At 47.7% G+C, this 19,409-nt stretch overlaps 1 protein-coding gene across 1 annotated transcript in view; it reads left to right on the plus strand.

Moving 5' to 3' along the window:
- RPTOR (regulatory associated protein of MTOR complex 1) overlaps positions 1-19,409 on the plus strand; it is a 342,549-nt gene that overhangs the window by 235,089 nt on the left and 88,051 nt on the right. The window contains exons 8-10 of the mRNA XM_060290007.1: positions 9,027-9,127; positions 9,669-9,813; positions 17,586-17,661. Of these exons, the coding sequence (XP_060145990.1) occupies positions 9,027-9,127; positions 9,669-9,813; positions 17,586-17,661 (322 nt within the window). The remainder of the gene's footprint in view (positions 1-9,026; positions 9,128-9,668; positions 9,814-17,585; positions 17,662-19,409) is intronic.

The following is a 19,409-nucleotide window of genomic DNA, read 5'->3' on the forward strand; positions in this document are numbered from 1 at the left end:
TGTGTATATTTTGCAAATAGTTTGTTAAATTAATTTCAGTTTTTAAATTGTTCAATGATAGCATGTAGAAATGCATTTGATTTTTGTATACTAGCCTCATTTTTCTAACTATGCTAATAAACTCACTAATTAGTTCTGATACCTGTTTTATAGATGCCTTAAGATCTTCTATGTATGTAATTGTGTCATCTGCAAAGAAATACAATTTTACTTCTTCCTTTCATATCTTTATGTCTTTAATTCCTTTTTCTTACTTTATTGCACTGGCTAATGCCTCCACTACAAAGTTAAATAGAAGTGATGAAACTGAGCCTCCAAGCTGTGATCCTAATTAAGGATCAGTTAGGGGAAAACATTTTATCTTATATCACTAAGGGTAATGTGAGCTGTGAATTTTTCATAGATATCCTTTATCAGGTTGAGGAAGTTGTCTTCTGTATATAGTAGTTTCCTGAGAGTTTTTATCATGAACAGCTGTTGAAATTTATCAAATGCTTTTTCTACATCTATTAAGATAATAATTTATTCTCCTTTATTCTGTTAATAGTTTCATTACATTATTGATGTTCAAATGTTAATTTAAACAAACCTTGCATTCCTGTGATAAACCTCATTTGATCATGGTGTATTACCCTTTGATATACTGCTGGATTTGACTTACTAATGTTTTATTAAAGATTTATGCACCTGTATTCTGAGGGATAATGATTTTCTCTATAATCCAGTGGGGTGCAGCGACACCCTCTCCAGCAAGATCTAAGTCGTAGCCTTGGGTGGGGCCTCTTCCAAATTTCCTCCTTCTTTGGGTGTACTCCCTGAGCTGAAGAGGTAGTAGCTGCTCCCTACAGATACCAATCCTGTCTTTTTTAGAGTTCTTTTTGTCCTTCTTAGTAGTTAGTTAATCTCCATATTTTAGTTAAAGCAGTTAATATTAAATGCTTAATATACTGCTTAATATCTCTGCTTAATTTACTGGCATGGTTTTTGTCTCCTGACGAGACCCTTACTAATACATGTTCCCTTGAAAGCTATATGCATTTTTTCCTCTATTTTTAGGAAGTTCTCTTTGTCTTGGATTTTGGCGGTTTTATTTTGATGTACCTATGTGGGCATTATTTGTGTTTGTCGTGCTTTATGACTATGGCATTTCTTCAACCTGAATGCTATAGACTGAATTATGGCCCCCAGGAAGAGCATCCTCACCAGAACCTGACCATGCTGGCACTCTGATCTTGGACTTGTAGTCTCCAGAACTGTGAGGAAATAAATTTCAGTTGGTTAAGCCACCCAGTCTATGGTATTTTGTTACGACAGCCTGAGCTCACTAAGACACTGTGCCTTGATGTCTTTCATCAGTTGTAGAAAATTCTGAGCCATTGTATTTTTTTTTAAAGAGTGACTCTTTTCTTGCATTATTTAAATGCTTTTCTTTTATTTATTTATTTAGGCTGTGCCAGGGCTTAGTTGAGGCATGCGGGATCTTCGTTGCGGCATGCAGGATCTTTAGTTGCGGCATGTGGACTTCTAGTTGCGTCATGGGGACTTTTAGTTGCGGCATGCATGCAGGATCTTGTTCCCCAACCAGGGATCGAACCCGGGCCCCCTGCATTGGGAGTGTGGAGCCCAGCCACTGGACTACCAGGGAAGTCCCTGAGCCATTGTGTTTTTGAATATTGCTTCTATTCCATTTTCTCTTTTGGGGATGCCAGTATGTACATGTTAGGTCTTTTCACAATATCCACTCTTTCTTATTGTATTTTTTTCTTATGTCCCAATCTCTTGTCTCTTTTGCTTAATTTTGAGTATTTTTTTTCTGACCTGTCTTCCATTTCTGTCTTCAATGTTGTCTGATCTGCTGTTCAGCCCATCTATTGAGTTTTTAAATTTAATATAGTGTATTGTTAAGTTCTTGAGGTTCCCGGATTTCCAGAGTTTATTTTATAGTTTCCAGTTCTCTACCAGAGTTTTTCATCCTGTGCATTAACTCCACGAACATATTAAGTAAAATTATTTTGAAGTTGGTGTCTGATATTGCCATTATCTGAATCCTCTGTCCATCTCTTTCTCTTGTCAGTTGTTTTTCTTGGTTTTAAACCTAGAAATGCCTGGGGGTGTTTTGTTTGGTTTTTTGTTTGGAGTTTTTTTGAGATATAGTTGATTTACAATATTATATTATTTTCAGGTGTACAATGTAGTGATTCAAAATTATCGATTATATTCCATTTATATTTATTATAAATGCTTGGTTATTTTTTACTGAATGTTGCAAATTGAAAATGGAAATTGTACAGAAATCTGGGATGATTTGAAGCTGTGAGGTTTGTGTTATTTCTAGTTCATCCTTTGCACCCAGCTCCAAGACTGGGGGTTTTACCTGAGCTCCATCTCCTTGGTGGGCCCTCAGTTTTTGTTCTCCAGCCTGTGAGTCCACCAAGCTCAGCTTAGGCTCTCTGCCTCTCAGAGTTGCCAGGTACCTCTGGGACAAATGGAGCCCCAGGTGCCGGCTCAAGCCTGGGGCTTTTCTTTCTCAGGTTTTGGCCCCACGATTCCCCACAAACTTGCCAGCCTTCCATTGCCTTCAAAAAGATGTACACACACACACACACACACACACACACACACACACACACACACACACACACACACACACACACACACCCCCCTACACACACAGCCTTTCTGGTTGTTCTCAGTGGGAGAATGGTCTGAGTCACCTCACCTGCCATTGCCAGGAGGTCTTCTAAACCCTAAGAGAGTAATTGAACCGTGCACCCCAGGCTTTGCAGATGTAATTTAGGGCCCGGCTGACTCAGCACTAAGATAGCATCCCAGTGGCTGCACAGTTGAGTGTCTCTGGGTGAGTGTTGAGAGCTGAGTGCATCATCCACAGGCTTTCTGCATTTAAACAAGTGTGGCTACATTTCCAACCAGGCTTTCTCACTGCGTGTTTCTCATTTTCTTCCTCCTGACTACTCAGACGTAGTCCTGCAGTCCAGTTAAAGGGGGACTCCTCTGTAAAACTGCAAACCATTCAGGCTGCAAACAAACCACATCACACTTTATAAACTGCAGGTTCCATACACACTGAAATGGACTTGGATGATCATCACTTGAAATCTGTGAATGGCTAGAAAAAAGCCATTGTGTAATAGGAAATACAGATAATATTAGTGTTGAATTGTACACAATTTTAAATAAAGAGACATTAGAAAGAAGTCTTACAGACATGTGGCTTGGTCCGGTTCAGCAGAATGTCAGCATATGAAGAAATATGTCCCAAAATGTACTATCTAGGGCAGAAGTTCCCAACCTTCATTTATGTCAAGTAGTTTTCTTTTCCTACTCAGCTGAATTTTTAGAATGATTGAGATTGTGTGTGTCCGCGCGCACACACATCTGATTTCAGTATAGCATTAACTGATTGAGAAAATGTACCTGCATACATATTCAGGGACTCCTTTTGGTGACATCATGAGCACTGTCCCTTACCCCACAGGTTGAGAACCCTGATCTCGTTTATCTGTCTTTGTCTAACCAAATATCTAACCAGTACATACGGAGCTGGATATTCAAAAGAATTATTTTTTAAAAAAATTGCTGAGGATTTCCCTGGTGGTCCAGTGGGTAAGACTCCATGCTCCCAATGCAGGGGGCCTGGGGTTCGATCCCTCTTTGGGGAACTAGATCCCACATGGCATGCCGCAACTAAGAGTTTGCATGCCGCAACTAAGAGTCCGCATGCAGCAACTAAAAAAAGATCCCACATGCCACAACAAAGATCCCACTTGCTGCAACTAAGACCTGGCACAGCTAAAATATAAATAAATGAATGAATGAATGAATTTTTTTTTAATTGCTGGGTTCACCTCCCCATTTTCTTAGTCACAGAGCATTTCTAAGTAATGAATTATTTGCATTAAGTAAATGAATTAGCCCAAAGTTCTCTGCACCATCATTTTCATAAAGCCATTTAAAGCAGACAAAGTAAAAGTGCATCCTCCTTTATTTGAACTGAATATGAGATAATGTAAATTCATAAAACATGAAATTTTCAAATGTTTTCCCTTTTCGGGTAAACTTGCTTGGCTTCCCTCTTATTAAAAAAAAAGTTTTATTTTTCTTTATTATGCAAGTAGTGTGTTTTCAGCGTGTATATTATTAAATACAGATAAGCAAAAAGAATTAAAATCATCCATAATCTCTACCATGCCAAGATAATCGTTGTTACTACTTTGGTGCAGACCTTCCCAGACTTTTTTCCTAAGTGTATTGGTGGATGGTTTTTTTTAAATATTTATTTATTTATTTATTTATTTTTGGCTGTGCTGGGTCTTCATTTCTGTGCAAGGGCTTTCTCTAGTTGTGGCGAGCGGGGGCCACTCTTCATCACGGTGCGCGGGCCTCTTCACTGTCGTGGCCTCTCGTTGCGGAGCACAGGCTCCAGACGCGCAAGCTCTGTAGTTGTGGCTCACGGGCCCAGTTGCTCTGCGGCATGTGGGATCTTCCCAGACCAGGGCTCGAACCCGTGTCTCCTGAATTGGCAGGCGGATTCTCAACCACTGCACCACCAGGGAAGCCCTGTGGATGTTTTTAACAAAAATGTAGCATGTCTTTTCATATGGTTATTTGAGTGCATTTAAAATTATTTGATTTTGTACATAAAGAGATATCTGGAGGAATGGTCACCAAAATGTTTCTACTGGTTCTTAGATGGTGAAATTTGGGATGATTTGTGTTATCTTCTTATCACTTGAGTATTTTTAGTGAGTTTGTGTCATTTTCTTGGAAACCATAGTTTTTCATTTAGCATTTTATTTACACAGAGCTGTGATCATGCAGCTAGAATCCATCCACTCACTCATCAAATATGTATCTGTTATGCATTAGATGCTATGTGTGAACACTGGGTTAGCACGAGGAAGCACGTGGGCCTGCCATCCAAGAGCCCCGAGCCTAGTGGGAGATGTAGCCTGGGCACCAGCTGTCATCTGCGGAATTCTGTGGGGGCCTCAGAGCAGAACCTGAAAGCCTGGGGGGACCACTGGGCCAGGGAGGCAGGAAGGCGTCTGCGCAGGTCTGGAGGCATGTGAGCTGTTTGAGGAGGACAAGTTCTGTGTAGCTAGACATCGGCATGTTGGCGAGAGAGGAAGCTGGGGAGACACAAAGTAACGAATGGAGGTGAGGACAGGCAGGGTGAGACACCTACCCCAGACCACGGTGCTGGCTGGTTGATGGGGGCAGACACAGAGACAAGGGACACAAGCGTATTGGGGAGAAGCACGGGAGGGAGGCGAAGAAGCAGCGGCCATGATGCTGAGCTGCAGAGCATGGGCCGCCTGTGGAGGCCCTGCACCTCTGCCCTGGGGATCATCAGCTGAGGCCAACCTGACAGCTGAGACGGGCTCGTCTCCCAGCTGGACGGTGTACCCGAACATACTCCTCCCGCTGAGCAGCCAGCCCCTCTTGGGGGGTCTGGGCGGTGCCCCTCCATGTCAGTCACTCCACCACACGGGGTTCAGGGAGCTGCTGGCCAAGTGGGAGCAAATGTTCTTAAGTAGGGAAGTAACGTGAGTCAGATGTGTGGGCTGTGAGCTCGTGCATGTGCTCAGCACTCCGCCAGAATCTGTGAAGAGACTGATTTACATCGAGGAAAGTAAGTCATTGCCTACAAGGAATTTATTACCTAGTTACACAGATAATTAACATGCATGGAGCAACACTGAATAAATAAAAAGAAAAGTAAGCAATTGGTGGGCTGCCAAAGAAATCCCAAGTGAGATGCAGTTGAAAAAGACCTGAGCAAAGGCTGCTGTGGTCAAGACATCTTCATGGACAGGGAAGTTGGGCTTCGCTTGTGAAGACTGAGCCAGAACCAGCCCAAGACACGTGGGAGGCTGTTCCAAGTGGGCAAATGAGAGGAGACTGAGTTTGATATTTTTGTCCAACTGCGAGGTAATGGACCCAAACAGAGGGAACTAGTTTCAAAGTTTATTGTGTCAAGGTGATGGCTTTGAAGCCAAGTGGAAACTTTCTACCTAAGTCCATTGGCAGAGTTTTCGCCCTTGCTCCTTGGAGGCCTCGCGGTGGCCCATCTGGGGAGGCGTGGGCCACTGGGAAGCTGGTGGCTCCCAGCCCTCACCCCTCCAGCCATAGGAACTCTGCTTTCCTTTATTCCAAGTGAGATTTTGTTGAAATAGAGGGAACTATTTGAAACCACTGCAGCAGTAAGCAGAGAACCCTGTAGATTTTTGAACAAAGGTATACCGGGGGCTGTCACCCTGCCTAGTATGAATTGGATCAAGAAGGCCATTGAGGATACCTTTGCAGTGGGAGTGGTTACCAAAAGGCAGTGGAAGAGGTGCCTTGCAAGAAGCAGGAAACACGAGCTACACTTGGGGAAGAGATGAGTGGGCCCTGTCTCTGAGGGTTCGAGCTCTGATGGAAGAGAATCCACGGGGACTCTTGGAGTGAGGACACATGCTACAGGGGAGAAGATGGCAGTAATGAGGATGAGCTTGATTTTAGACATGTTAAATTTGAGCTGTGAAGACAGCAAGCAAGGGGTGAAGGCAGGTTGGGTCATCTTGTAAGATCCAGAAGCAGAGTCGCCGTTGCTGCAGTCAGGCTCCACACAGTGGGCAGTGCTGGAAGCTGTGGGTGAACCCAGATGTCGGAGGAGGTGAGAATAAATCCAATGGCAGACAGCGGTGATGAGGAGTTTGAGGAGGTGGCATGCATTTTCCAAGGAAGTCTCTGCTGGCTCTCTGCTGCATCTCCTTTGGAAGTGCTATCCACTTTATTTTGATCTCCATTTTGCATATGAGGTTAACCTGGGTGACTCAGAGCAGAGAAACAAGACACCAGAAGTTACCCAGACATGCACTGCTGGGACTAGAGTTCGTTTTTCTCATCTCCCAGTTCCATGATCTGTTCCTAAACTATAGCCTTTTGTGCTTTTCACATAAAAGTTAGTCCTTGATTAACACTGTGGGTTTAAATTTTAAAAGAACCACCTTGATTATTAATGAAATTGGGGGGAGGGGTAGGTGAAAGAAACTTGTGTAATGAAATGTGTCCTGGGCTTGACACTCTGTGCGGTGCCTTTCTTCGTGGCCCTGCATCGCTGACCCAGACAGCTTCCAGAGCGGGTTGGGTTTTGACGTCCTTAGGATCAATTACAGAAAGGAAAACGGAAACAAGTAGTTTCTGAAGTGACTTACTTCTTTCTTTATTTTTTTTTGAAGTGACTTAATTCTAAATGACATGAAAAGGGAGGGAAGTGGGACTCACTTCCACCTTTGTCATCCCAGGCTGCCGAATGCAGATGGGTCTGGCAGTGATTGGTTGATTGATCACTTTGAATGGTTCCCAGGTCTGTCTGAAATCAGTCGGGCAGATGGCTTGGTTTGTGGTTTCATGATGAGCTTTAGTGAAAGACATCAGTAGAATTTTCAGGAGATCATAGTGGGAGTCTTAGTTTTGCATTTATCTGCCAGCGATTGTCACAAGATGAGGATTTAAAAAACACACCTAAATGCACACTGACCTCCACCTGACAAGGAGTGGCCTCTGTTCCCTCCGATGGCTCAGCCACAGTGCCGGCAGCAAGGCAGCTCCTCACTGCTGGGGACGCAGCGGCCTTTCCCAAGGGTCAAACCCCAAGGAGCCAGCTGGGGCTGTGTTGCTTCACCTGACTTAAGGGGCACTGCACACACCCATGATGCGCTTGGTCCAGGTTTGGAAATAGACCTCAGCAGACCCTCCTTCTTCCAAGAACACTGTCCTGTCACCACCAGCTGTCAGGACGAGAGGCAGGTGAGTGGGCAGAGGAGTGGCATCCAATGCTGACTGCGTGCAGATGTGAAGACAAGGAGAGTGTCGCCACTGCCTCACTGCGGGGCTTTCCTCCTGATCGGCTCTCCTTGTATGTGTTCTGTGTAATTATGACGGCACGATATTTGTCCCACTTCTTTACTTAATGTTACAAAGCAGTCTTTTCCCCATATCATTAAAATATTCATAAACAACAGTTTAATAGCTTGTAGTTGTTTCATTGTGGTTGTTCTATAATTAATCATTTCTCTATTATTGGTCACATAGGTAGTTTCTGACTTTTCACTGTTATAAATAAAACACTGCAAAACATACCTTGTTTCCACATTCTTCGTTTCTGGTTCAAGATTGATTCTTGGGAGCAGACTTAACTGAGGAAAGGATACAGATGTTTTCTGTCCTTCATGTGTCTGTCCTTTCCAGAAGGATTGTGCCAGCTGATACACCCAAAGGCGTCGTATGTGAGTGGCCACAAATGGAGCACCACTCAAAAGAGTGTCGCCCAGTTGTCTGTTGTGTTTTTTCTTCCTGTGCTCGAATTTCCCCACAGGGGGCGGGGAAGCAAGCCCAGCTCCCCTCACACGCCCCACTGGGAGGCCTGTGATGCTGCTGGCCCACCTCTCACATCCTCACCGCTGGCATTTTCAGTCCAGCGATGCTGCGCCCAGGACTACGTGTGAATTTAAGAGGTGGAATCTAGGCCTGACTAGGTCTGTTTTGATGTTGAACAGGTGAATGATTGTGTGGTGAAGAGCTGGGCCCACAGAGGTCTTCCCGTTGCCCTCAGCTTCTGGGAGGTGACCCGTGTCCTGCCTGACAGGAGTGTCTTGATTAGGGTGTGGGGCCCGTCCACTTGGAGGCTGAGAGCAAGGCTGTGGGGGGCTCCAGGGCCCCGGGGGCCTGCCTGGTCGGCAGAGCTCTGTGCCTGCTGTCACGGGGGTGCCAGAGGGGCCCACCCGCTGCTCCTGTGCAGATGGGGAAGGGAAGAAAGTGAAGTGGAGGCTGAGTTTTAAGATGTGAGGTTAGACGTACAGGAGTCTCAAAGATCACAGCAAGGCAAGGAGGTCCTCCTGGCATGGCCAAGTCGCCCCCCAAGCCCCTTCTGACGCGTCGTCGTCCCCTCACCCCTTCTCTTCCCACCTCCTCCTGCCTCTGTCACCTGTTTCCATCTCCGTGACTGTTTTGTTTCCTAGGATTCCCGGGCGGCTGAACGACAGGAGGACTCCCCTGGGCGAGCTGAACTGGATCTTCACGGCCATCACGGACACCATTGCATGGAACGTGCTTCCTCGGGGTGAGGCTGCCCAGCTGTGGACTGGTGGGAAGGCTGCTGCCCCGGAGTCAGGAGACTCTGGCGCTGGGATGTGAGAGAAGTCAAATGGGAGGACTGAGTTCCCCTCAGTGAAGAAACCTGAGGATGTGGGCGGGAGAAGGCAGGGACCCCAAAGGTTCTGAGAGGATGAAGTGAATCGCGCATCAGGTCGAGAGCAGTGCTGCAGGGCTAGTTCAAAGTGGTATCTGCTCGGGTCCTTAGTGTTTTCGGGGCAGACTCAGGGCTCATCTGCCTTCAGAGTCACACACCATCCATATTTCTTAAAACCCAAATTACTACTATAGTATAAGACACGTTTATGTTTTTCTGTGACCAGTTGGTTGGATTCTGCTGTTTGTTCACATTACATGTGTCATGTAGGTGCTGCCAGTGGAGAATGTGCATGTCAGTTCCAACCTGCTTGTTGCAACTTCTGGTAGAAGGATAGTAAAGTTGTATATTTGGCTTTAAATGCTGGACGTGAGTCAATGAAGTCACCTTTTTATCTTTTCTCTGCCCTCAGATCTCTTCCAAAAGCTCTTCAGACAGGACCTATTGGTGGCTAGTCTGTTTCGAAATTTTTTATTGGCGGAAAGGATCATGAGGTCATATAACTGCACCCCCGTCAGCAGCCCACGCCTGCCCCCCACGTACATGCACGCCATGTGGTAAGTGTCTCTCCCCAGACCAGCATCAGATTCTCTAAGGAGCATGGTTTTCCCGTTTCTGCGATAGTCCAAGTGTAAGGGAATTATTTGAACAAAATAGGAAGACGGGGCTCCAAACGTGGAGGCCTGAGTGGTGTACACGAGTTAACAAGGTCGACCCTCAGCTCTGCCTAAGTCCCCTGCAGAAGTGCAGGTGCCTCTAAGGGTCATCCAGGGCTGAGCGGGACCAGTGCCTACAGAGGCCCTGCAGTTCATAGCTCGGGGCGGAGAGGGCCTGCGGGTGAGTTTCTGACTCTGTAGGGATTTGTATTGAGGAAAGAAGCTGCCAGCTGAATTCATGAAGTGTATCCAAGATTGCTCCAGAGAATTAAAACTGTTGGGTTCGTGACCACTTAATTTGCATGCTTATTGCACACACATACACATGCTGTCACACACACACACGCACGAGTGTGATCTTTATGATACTTGTATGTTGATTATAAATTTCCTTCAAAACTGGATTACTGGGACTTCCCTGGTGGTCCAATGGTTAAGACTCTATGCTTCCAATGCAGGGGGCCTGGGTTCAATCCCTGGTCAGGGAACTAGATCCCGCATGCTGCAACTAAGAGCCCACATGCCGTAACTAAAGATCCCACATGCTGCAACGAAGATTCCAAACTAAGACCCGGCATGGCCAAATAGATAAATAAATATTAAAAAAAAAAAAACTGGATTACTGCTCTTTACACTACTGCTAGTAGTAAGTACAGTATGATAACAGCAGTAATAATGGAAATTGTTTTGAATCTAGACATTATATCTGAAGGTGTTTGGTTTCTTCCTGTTTCCTTGCTTTTGTGACACAAGCAGAATGTGAGGAAGTACTAAAATGGGGCGGTAACAAAGGAAAATGTGTCTTAGTCACATCCAGAGAGAAATCCTAATACAAAATACTTAAAAAGAGTAGTGATTTTTTTTTTTTTTTAATATGTGCATGACCACTTTCCCCCGACTCTGTAAACCCAGAGAACTAAGAAGGAGGTGGTAAACTCACCTGCTCTCATCCACTCAAGGAAAATCAGGAGTTAACATTCTTATCTGTGAGATAAATCAAGATGCACTATGCTGGCCAAGCACCAGACTATAATCAGAAATCAAGTTAAAACATGCCTCATCCATACCCTTTGGAAGAGCTTATGGAATAAACTGGAGAAACAGAGAAATAGGAGTAGACCGCACGAAGAGTCTCTGTGCAGCAGTTTAGATCCTGTGTGAACAGACTGGCAGGACAGCAGACGCAGTTTCCTTCACTCCATGAAGATTAGAACTGGGGAGGTGGGGTTGAAAAGCCTCTCTAATGCTTAGGATAAATAATTAGAAAGAAAACGCACATTTCTGAAGAAGGAGATCCTAAAACAGCCTTATCCTTTAAGTAAAGTGATGCCTTAAATTCTATTTTTTCTGAACCAGGTTTTTATAAAACATTTATTATTAAAAAGGAAAGAAAAAAGAGCTGAACAGGGTCAGTGCTGCGACTAGTCATGGATGGAAAACTAGTTAAGCCACAGGAAATGGGCATCACACCAGCTGCCCAGTGTGAATGGCCTCCTGGGTGACTGGGGCCACTGGCCAAGCAGTTCCCCCCAGGAGGAAGAAATACAGGGTGGGCGCGAGGCGCCAGCTTTTAGCGAGCTTTTAGTCCTTCCCTCCATCTGCCCACCCCACCAACAAGTCCGTGGGACAGTCTTCCTTCTTGTGCATGTTTCTCTGGGTATAAAACTGCCTCCTCTAAGATGTGCTCAGCTGCAAAGGGTAAAAAACAACGTGTTGTCCCAGAGAAGAGAGTAAGGAGCACAGCCTGAGCAGAGAGCAGACAGAACAGACAGGGAAGATGACAGCAGGAGAAGGGGACCCAGGGAGGAAGCACGCAGAGATGGCTGGTACGGAACAGTCACACCTGTCTCTCTTCATCATGCCATAGATCCTTCTCTAGTATTGGCCTCTTAGAACATTTCTGAATTCTGGGATTTGTATAAGTGCTGTTTAATATAAGGTCCAAAGTCTAACAGCAGTGTCTCATAATCCCTCCCGTCTCTGTTACTGATACCTTTCCATGCCCTACTCTAAAACTAGGAACATGGCCCTCTTGCCTGCAAGTTTAGCTCTCCATGAATCTCATAAAACAAATCCTCATTTGTATTTATTTGTTGTACAGAGAAACGTGAGCTAACACAGCAACCCACAGAGGCCCAGATGAACATGTGGAAAGCCTCCCGGGTATCCCGGGGCGCATGGAATTGCTAGCAGTCATACATGCACCCTTGGGGTCTTTCTACTTCCCTGGTTCCAACCTCCCTGCGCATTCCAGGCCCCCTCTGCAGCTGATATGCACCCTGAAGACTTGAGTACAATCTAGTCCCTCAGCCTGCATGGTCCTCCATCCTGCAAAGCTCACTGTCTGTGGCCTGATACCCTCTCCGCTCCCTTTTAGGCGAAGCCTGGTTGTTGCACGTTGGGTTCTGTGGGAAGCGGACTCAGAGGTGGGGGTCAGCATTAGGATGCTGTGAGGGAGGGCTCTGGGGATCACAACCCTGGACAGGGAGGCGGCCTGACCCCTGACCCAGCCTGGACCAGCACATTCCCAGCCGGCATTGTTGGACCCTGACATCTCCCGCGTCACTCCAGCCCCTGCTGCCCTGTCCACTTTGCATCCACCCATTCCAGCTCAGGAGAGGGACTAAGCAGGTTGCTGAGGAAGAACCGAGGAACGGGACTGGTGAGACAGTCAGAGAGGCTTTGAAAAAGAATGCCGTTTGTCAGAACATTAGCTATAAAAGGGGAAACCGGGGAGAATCCCAGTACCTAACAGAATGGGGATGTAATTGAGATACATATATTTGAAAAAATGTAAACCATCTTAAAACTTTGTGAAGATTATTTATTATTATACAAAATATATGTTAAATGACAAAAACAGAACACCAGACTGTATCAGCAGTATAATTACCTCTATATTATGCATGGGAAAAGGGCTGGATAAAATTATAACAAGATGCTAATGGTGCTAATACCAGGACAGGAGGATTGGAATGAGAATGCTCCCTTTTAAAAGTTGGTAGAGGGCTTCCCTGGTGGCGCAGTGGTTGAGAGTCCGCCTGCCGATGCAGGGGACACGGGTTCGCACCCTGGTCCAGGAAGATCCCACATGCCGCGGAGTGGCTGGGCCCGTGAGCCATAGCCGCTGAGCCTGCGTGTCCGGAGCCTGTGCTCTGCAACGGGAGAGGCCACAGCAGTGAGAAGCCCGCGTACCGCAAAAAAATAAATAAATAAAAAAAGTTGGTAGATATTACTTTTGTAATTAAAAATCTACGTGTAGATGTTTTAAGCCTTTGAAACACTAAAAGCTATTTTTTAAAATTAAGTTATTCAGGTTGAAGTCTCCCTTGTCAAAAATGCAAAGCTGGAGACAGAAGAATCATTGTGTGCTTCTTTGCATGAAAAAAAATGTAACTAGTAGAATTCCCTGAGGTTTAGTACCTGCACTTGATCTCATTTGGTATTTTTTAAATGTTGTAGAAAGAGCTCATTAAAATCCTGAGTTGGAAATCATTCACATGCATTAGACTCGTCCCATATTTGTTACTGTACAGCAAACGTACAGCAAACCAAATGGGATTGTTACTGAAACAACAGTTGCAGGGATAATTTAATTTAACAAGTAGTTGCATACTCACTATGCACAGGGCATTGGGAGGCCTTGTAAAGAACATAAAAAGCCGTTCTAAAAAGGCATGAAATCATGCCTGAGTATTTATTGAGTATCAAGCACTGGCGACCCAGCCTGGGCACATTGTGCGTTTCCAGGTGGGCGTCACGCCCTTGCACACCCAATCCTCCTCGTGTCACTGCAGACACAGACTCAGGGTCAGACCATGTGGGGTCCTGGTATTGTGTCCAGCTGCCACATTTAACATGGCCCTCTGATTGGACCGTGCAACTGTGTTGTAGATCTAGGGAGGAGAAAACCACTCAGGGTGAGTGACAACGTTTATTTCTTTATGACATCATGCAGAATTGTCTCATGCCAAGTCAGAGACTGGAAATACTTGGTGTAAACACTGGGTCAGGCAGCTGTATAGGGCATGCAGCCACGTTGAGGGCCACTGACTTGGTTACGATGGAAAGACTGCCACATGTTTTCCCTCCTCCTCTGGGGATAGTTAGAGGTAGTGGTTGGAATATCAGTTGGTAACACCAGATCCAATGGCTTTACAAATGGGGATTTGTTCCTCTTTCCTGTGTGGCTGAGTGGCTCACAGGAGGGACACGGATCTCTGCTCTTCCCCGCAGCCGTGTGTGGTGCCTGGTCTAGGGAGGCTGGGGATGTGGTCTCTGTCCTGGGTGGCAGGTGTCCTGCTCAAAGTCCTGGCCTTAGGGGAGGTGGGAGAGCGGAGGGAACAGGCAGTGGGCTCAGATGCAAAGGCAGGAGAATGTGAGGCCCGGAAACCTGGAAGGTCATGCTCGCCTGCACTCAGGTTTGCCAGCTGCCCCTGAGGTCTGAGGCGCCGCATGGGCTCCTTGCCAGTGAAGCGTTGCCGTGGGCTTTCAGCAGAGCTCCTTCGGGTGCTGAAACACTCAACAACAATGCCCATAGCTCTTTCTCCCTCCTCGTAAATAGACGAAAGTTTGTACGTCCCCAGGGAGTGCACAGCCAAGGTAGTCGGAAAGAGCATTTGGAATAAATAATTTGCCATCTAGTTACTATATTCCTTGGGTGGTGATGGAGAGGTTGAATTTTCAGCAGGGGGAGGAAGGGAACAAAGCCTAACAAAAATTGAGGTTAAAACACAAAGTCACACACGTTCACACTTTGCTTCAGGCAGGGGTGCCAATGATGAAATGCTCAGCACCCGGCTTCTGTTTAATTTTTGATGCAAAGCCACCAGGGAGCCGTTTGCCTTCACTTTCAATTTCAGCAGGTCCTGAAACCTTGCATTTCTCCATGGTAATAACCTGTGCGTTCCTTCCCATCGAGCGAGCCTGGCTGGCTGACTGATCGGTGCAGATGGAGCCGGGCGCTCTTGGAAGGCTGTCCTCCCAGCCCACTCCTTGGGTGCCTGCCATCTGAGGCCCGTTTCCTGAAAACCCGAGCTCTTGCCTGGATGGCACGTTCTCCAGGCCGTGATTCATCGGCAGCCCACGGCTCAGAGCCCGGCTGGTCTGCGCCTCGGGGTGGGGAGGCCCGGGATCCTCCCTCCCTGGGGGCGCAGCCTGTGCGGCTGGTCACAGGGGCTGTGGGAAGTGTGAACGCGGACACCTCCCAAGTTCCATGCTCGCCTGGGTGCCATGGCTCAAGGTTTTACAGGACTTGCTTTCCCACTTTCCCTTAGTGAGAATCCCAAATTAAGACTCCAAGTTTGTTTTGATTTTACCCTAGAAAATGTAGCCACTTTTAACCAACTTGAGTAAATGCTCAGCAGAGGGTACCATTGTGCTGCTGAAAAGGCTGCCATGTGATCTAGGGCTTGATGGGAACTCTGAGGTCCCCAACCTGACCCTTTCCTTTTGTAGAGAATCAATGACCACAGGCCCCAGAGGGAGGCCGGCTAGCCCGGTGCCAGCCTGCTGCTCTCTGCCGGCCTCAGCCTGGGGCTTGCTGCAGCCTCACTGCTGGCTGGCAGTCTGTTTGGCCACTCGGTGTCCAGTAGATCTTAGGTGTTCTCCCACGTCCTCTGCTTTCCTCCTGTCCTCCTCGGTGCCTTGAACGGAGTCCCTTGTCCCCTCTCAGTTAGACAGGTGTGCCCCTCCAGTCATGGCCCTGCCTTGGTCCCGGTGACAACAGGCGGATCCCTCCTCCGGGGCTTCCTTTCAAGCCAGCAGTCTCCTCTGAGCTGCTTTTCTGGCACAGAAGAGTGCGGCTGGTGGGGACTCAACCCCACTGAGTGATTGGACCCAGGTGGGGGGCCAGCCCTGGGGAGCCGGCAGGCCCAACGGGCCACACTCAGAAGATTTGCGCCCAGGCCCCGCTGCAGCTGCGTCAGGTTTTGTTTCACTCCTTGGAAAGGACTGAGGCCGCCCCAGTAGGTCTCGCTAGGGCAGCCTAGTTCCTCTGATACTCTGTCTAGGACACCCCAGTAGGGACGTCTTTAATAGGTTAGAATTCTTCTTGCCTCGTGATTTTGAGGAGATGGTTCTGAAAGAGGGCACAGAAGCCAGCTTTACAGAAGGTGCAGTTTCGGGGTGCCCACTGTGTAGCAGCTGTAGCAAGACCATCAGCTGCCCTGGACCCCCTCTGCCCACATCACCTCCCCCCAACTGGTACACACTTTCTTCTAACTCTTGAAGTTAAAACTTTTTATTTGATTAAGTTCAAGGAATCTTTATAGAGCTTAATTGCAATAACTGACTTGACTTCTGCCTTAACAGAGAGTAAGTGTCTCCCTCAGTGCTGCAGAATAACCATTTTGCCTGCAGTCTGGGCACTTACTGAGCATATGGGAGCTATTTATTGCCCGCACTTTGAGGAACTTTTGATTATCTCCTGATTGCCTCTTAATTAGATTGGTGGGGGAAGGGCGTGCTTGTGCAGAAGGGGCCAGTCTGGGAAAAAAGAAATATATTCCACATATTTGAAAAATGAAAACGAGTTCTCTACTCTTTTGTTCATCTTACATTTTTACTGTTTTTCTGCATGTTTTCATTTTTCATTCTTGTTTTGATCCTTTATTAAGACCCATGAATAGGTGCCTCTTGCACACAAACAGGCAGTTATTAGTCTAAATAAACCTAACATGGAATCCTTGAGTGTGTCAGGAAATTGCGCTGGGAAGAGATTGCAATACCAGAAACTAAACCCCTTGTTCTGACCATCACTTTCTTTCCACGAGGAGCACGTTTCTAAAAGAAAGGGGGGTCAGAGTTAGAAAATCGTTATATCCTTGGGAATCCGCACTTGAATCTGGGACCACAGAGAAAGTAAGAGGATCGTTTGTGTCCAGTTTAGAATCGGTGTTAAACGTTGCCAGGAAATAGTAGGCCTCTGTGTGTGTCCCTCCGTGTCAGCCACCCTCCGAGGCCTTCATGGGACCCCGTGTGGGAGACGCTATCTTTAGCCTGCCTCACAGGTGGTGAAACTGACCCTGGGAAGGTGACACCATGACCCAGTCGGCACCACCTTGTCTTGCACATCTTGTAAGCGTGCGGAGCTGGGTCCGGCGCCACAAGAAGTTGGAGAAGGTGGCCAGGACTACTCATCAAAGAGGCTGCTGCATCCCCAGCATACAGAGCACCACCTGTCTTGTCCCAAGTGGTTTGTGTTGGGCACAGGTGCCGACCACCCACAGAGGGGTGCAGGGGCCTGGCAGTGGGTGGGCCGAGGCGGACCCTTTCTCCCAGCCCCACCTGGCCCTTCTCTGGTGAAGCGCCTTGGCCTGACCATGGCTTTTCATGGCAGGTTTGTGTGTGATGCTGCCATGGTCCGGTCACCCAGTACCCCAGCTGCCATCAGCATGGGCAGGCTGCCGCGCTAGGTGGGCTCAAGTTGGGGGAAGAAACTGCATTAGAAAGTGGACAAGTCTCTTTATTTTTCCTGAGCTTTTTCTCCTTTCAATTTGAAGAGAAAAACTATCATAAACAAAATGGCTTTAGCTAGCTGAGAGTTCCTTACCTCCTGTGCCCTTCACCAGCGGCTCTGCCCCGACTCAGCCACCCACAGGCTGCTCTGCTGTTGGGTCCCTCTGGGTGAGCCCGTCAGTAATGCTTTTTGGGTTCCTCTCTGCTCTCCCCAGGCAGGCCTGGGACCTGGCTGTCGACATTTGTCTCTCCCAGCTGCCGACCATCATCGAAGAAGGCACGGCATTTCGGGTGAGTCCTCCCAGGGCATCCTGCGTGGTCCACTGCGGCAGCTGCTTCTCTGGCCACCTGGTCTGCAGAGCCCCTGGTCGGGTGTCAGAGACAGCCCTCACCCACCTGGGAGAACATGCATTATCCAGAAGCTTAAAAGATTGCACCAACCAGGGGTTAAAGTTAGATTATGAAATGGTCAGCTCTTAAAAACGTCTTCTCTGCAGTGTTGCTGTCATAGGTCTGCTTTTCTTGACGTGCACTCCCTGATCCCAGGTTCTCAGCCTTTTTACCACGAACGGATGCTCTCGACTTGCGGCCCTGCTGCCCAGTGGCCAGGTGAAGCCTCTAAGGCTGAGGCTTGGCCCTGAGGGGATGTCTGGTCCCCATGTACTTTCCTAGGTGGTGGTCTGGTCATCCTCGAGTTAATGTCGTTTCACTTGTGGCTCCTGAGGCAGGCAAATCGACTCTCCCCCCACCCCGCCGGGGGTCGTTACATCAGCTCACCAAGAACCCCCTGTTGCATCCCCTGCACATACAGCCCCTCCTGTTTTCATTCAAGATTTGTTCATTTGATGAGCGTTTGCTGTGCGTCAGACACCACGTCTGGGTGCACGTGGGTGAGACCCGGTCCCTTCCCTCAAGTAACCATTGAGAAAAGAGAAAAGCTACCCATCAAGTTAGAGCACAATTAGATCCCCCATCTGACCCTCCAAGGGACCGGGCAGGTGTTCAGGACTGGGGGAGTGGTGGGGGGAGCCGGGAGGAAGCAGGTGGCTCCAAGCTGTCCACTGAGGGGACGGGTTGGAGGGTGGGGCTTGGAGATCGGAGCCACTGGCCTTTTCTCCCCACACCGTCGTCTCTGGGCGCCATTGGAGAGACCACAGTGGGCAGCTTAGCCCCCCGGTGCCTCAGTTTCCTTGTTTTAAAACGGGAACTATAGTTGTATCCAATTCAAGGAGCACGTGAGGACTGGAGGACAGAGCCTGGTACGTGGTACATGCTGGACACAAGGGTTCCTGGCCCTTGGTGTATTCACAAAGCCCTGACTGCAGCCAGAGGCACCCACGTCTCACTGCAGAGGTTTTTAACTTTCAGTGCACATCACATCAGTAAGATTGAAAGGGAAGCTTTCAACCTTACTGAGTCAGGGGCCTGGGTGCGTGTGTGTGTGTGTGTGTGTGTGTGTGTGTACACATATGTATTTCTGTGGGGGGTGTATGTGCATATATATTTGTGTGCCTGCGTATATCTATGGGGTATGAGTGTGTGTGTTCTCTGTGGGGTGTGTGTCCGTGTACATGTGTATACGTGCGTGTATGTCTGTGACGGAGGGGGAGGGTTGTATGCATGTGTGTTAACTCAGGTGATTTCGATTCCCCCCGAGACTGGGGTAACTGGGCTATGAGGCCCTCCCTCTCTATCTTATCTTTCCTCCTTCATTGCTTGAATTTTTTTCCCATTGTATTATGAACATTTTCAAACCTACAGCAAAGTTGGAAGAACTCTGCATCGAGCACCCGTGTGCCCACTGCTGGGTTCTCCACCAGCACTTGCGGTGCCTGCTCCAGCAGCTCGCCGCTCTCCACCCACCTTTCCTTTAACGCACTTACAAGGGAGTCGAAGCCAGCCTTGCGTCTTGAACCCTGAAGTGGGCGCCGGCAGGGCCTTCACTTGGCTCTCGCCTATATGTTTGGCATTGCCTGGGAGACCCTAAACCCTGAGGCAGGGACAAGTCTCCGTGGGGAACAGTCCTGGCCTCCAGCTCC

This window comes from Globicephala melas, chromosome 20 (assembly GCF_963455315.2).
Source record: "Globicephala melas chromosome 20, mGloMel1.2, whole genome shotgun sequence".
NCBI classification, from domain to species: Eukaryota; Metazoa; Chordata; class Mammalia; order Artiodactyla; family Delphinidae; genus Globicephala; species Globicephala melas.